The following is a 2,297-nucleotide window of genomic DNA, read 5'->3' on the forward strand; positions in this document are numbered from 1 at the left end:
TAAATTTTAATGCAAATTAAGGCCTTCATTTAATGAATTTAATGATTTTTAATGACCAGCGGAAACACTGAACATACTTCACATGGCTAACAACACAACTTTCATAGGGAGTAAAACCTCTCAATCAGTAAGCTTTTCATAATCCTGCATATTTTGTGAAATAATTACCTAAAGTATTAGGTGTGTTACAGATTTTCCTGTATTTTGAACGTACCAAACTATTGGAAGCCCAAGAAACCTAACTTGGTTGGGGCAACCCTCTTATCTCCACGGCTCTAGTGTCAAACTGATTGCCAGTGTTAGTTCTAGTCCTAATGGTAAACACCTAAAACTTCCTTTACAGGAATGTAAACCCCTAACCTCACTAAAAGCAGTAAACTCACATAGCTGATATGTGACACCATGAATGTAGTTGACACAGCGACATACAACTAATCCTATTTTCATGTAATGTAACAGCATATTTTTGGACGAGATCCAGCGTTTCTGTTTGAACCCCAGTAAGAGATAAAAACTAAAAAAAATCAGGAAAAAATATGTCAGAAAGGTAACGGTGTGCCAGTTTGTTACCTTCTTGATGAGGTCCGTCATTTCCATCTCAGACCTCTGCTGGGACATATCAGCCTTCACCTCAGAGTATGTGTCATTGATTATAGCCAGGAACATGTTCTGTACGGACAGATCAAAATGTCAAACAATTTGCCTTAACAGGATTCTTTTTCAAACGTGTTTCTGTTTTTATATCACGTTTAATCTGAACTCACCATTAATATAAAGAATATAAAGAAGACAAACGTAGTAAAATAAACCGGTCCAAGGACTGGGTTTGCCTCCTCGATCTCTGAGAAGTCAAAGTCGCCCAGAATGATGCGGAACTGGGTGAACCTACAAAAAAAACAATGAAACGTTGGACATACGTGTTAAAACAGAAATCGCTGTGAAACGCAACTGGAAGGATGAGAAAAAACTAATTACACGCTGGCTTGGAAGGTGCTGAAATCATCAACTTGAGTTCCAAACACCAAGTAGGCGAGCTGAGCGTATGCCAGGAAGATGATGAAGAACATGATGGCGAAGCCCACAAGGTCTTTGGCACAGCGGGACATGGTGGTGGACAGCTGGCTCATGGTTTTGTTGAAGTTGATGAACTTAAACAGCTGGTGAAGGGAAGCCACATGTTACGAGATGATACTTTAAAGAACTACCGAACTACGGTATGAGGACACGTACCTTGACCCAGGAGAAAAAGACAATAACCGCGGCCATGTTGTTGAACTGGACCTGGAGGTTGGCCAGAGCCTCGAAGCTGGGGTGAGCCGAGTAGTTCTCCAACAGCCCACCGAGCAGATTTCGAGCCATGGCTGTTCTGGTTATGTTCATTATAATGGCGACAACACTAAACTGTAAAAAGAGGAATTAAAAAAGGAAATATAATTAAGCTCTCCAAAAAAGTAAAAAAAAAAAAACCAACGGAACTTTTTTCCAAGTTTGAAGACGTTTCAATTCCCATCCAGGAAGCTTTTTCAATTCAAAATGTCAGAAGTAGCGTTGAATTCAAGGCTTTATAGAGTGAACCAAAAACAAAGAATGTTTTGGCTTCGAAAACATGCAAATTGAACCAGACAAAAGGGTCCACCCCTTAGAAATGGAGGTCCTTCGGGGTATTTGTTAGCCTCCAATACCCGTGATAAATTTTCTAAGCCAAAACAAGGCTTTGTTTTTGGTCCACTCAATAAAGCCTCAAACTCAACACTAATTATGACATTTTGAACTGAAAAAGCTTCCTGGAAGGGAAGCGAAACATCTTCAATCTTGGAAACAAAGTCCAGGATGACTGAGAATCTTCAGCAGAATAATCAAACACTGCAATTCTTTAAATGTTATTTTCAATCACAGAAAGCAGCCTTGATACACACCACAACGATCAGAACATCTAGACAGTTCCACATGCTTTTGAAGTAGTGCAGCCGGTGGATATGGATTTCCAGAACCTCCTCCACCACATAGTAGAGGATGAAGAGGCAGAAGGCCACCTCACACACACAGACGAAGTAGTCCCAGCTGGACACGTATCGGATCAGCCGCACCGTCTGGAAGTGCCAGGAGGTCACGGCTCCTCCGGTGGCTGGAAACTCCACCAGCAACCTGATGAGTCCAAACATTAGTGCTCGTCTCATGATGAAGGAGACATTAATGAAAATTATTTAAAAAAATCTATTAAACTATGAAGTATTCTATTTGTTTTGGGAACTTAATTCTGTGAAAGCAGCCAAGAAATATCATGTGTCAAATTTTAC

The 2,297-nt window shown here is 40.4% G+C and overlaps 1 protein-coding gene across 2 annotated transcripts in view; it reads right to left on the bottom strand.

The window, feature by feature from the left end:
- Positions 1 to 2,297, bottom strand: part of pkd2 (polycystic kidney disease 2 (autosomal dominant)) — a 21,388-nt gene that overhangs the window by 6,407 nt on the left and 12,684 nt on the right. For both annotated transcript variants that reach the window (XM_015400936.1, XM_015400935.1), the window contains exons 6-10: positions 1,917 to 2,145; positions 1,231 to 1,401; positions 976 to 1,157; positions 765 to 885; positions 571 to 669 (exon numbers count right to left, since the gene is read on the bottom strand). In XM_015400936.1, coding sequence (XP_015256422.1) covers positions 571 to 669; positions 765 to 885; positions 976 to 1,157; positions 1,231 to 1,401; positions 1,917 to 2,145 — 802 coding nt within the window. The remainder of the gene's footprint in view (positions 1 to 570; positions 670 to 764; positions 886 to 975; positions 1,158 to 1,230; positions 1,402 to 1,916; positions 2,146 to 2,297) is intronic.

Source organism: Cyprinodon variegatus, unplaced genomic scaffold (assembly GCF_000732505.1).
Source record: "Cyprinodon variegatus isolate N-32 unplaced genomic scaffold, C_variegatus-1.0 Scaffold1162, whole genome shotgun sequence".
NCBI lineage: Eukaryota > Metazoa > Chordata > Actinopteri > Cyprinodontiformes > Cyprinodontidae > Cyprinodon > Cyprinodon variegatus.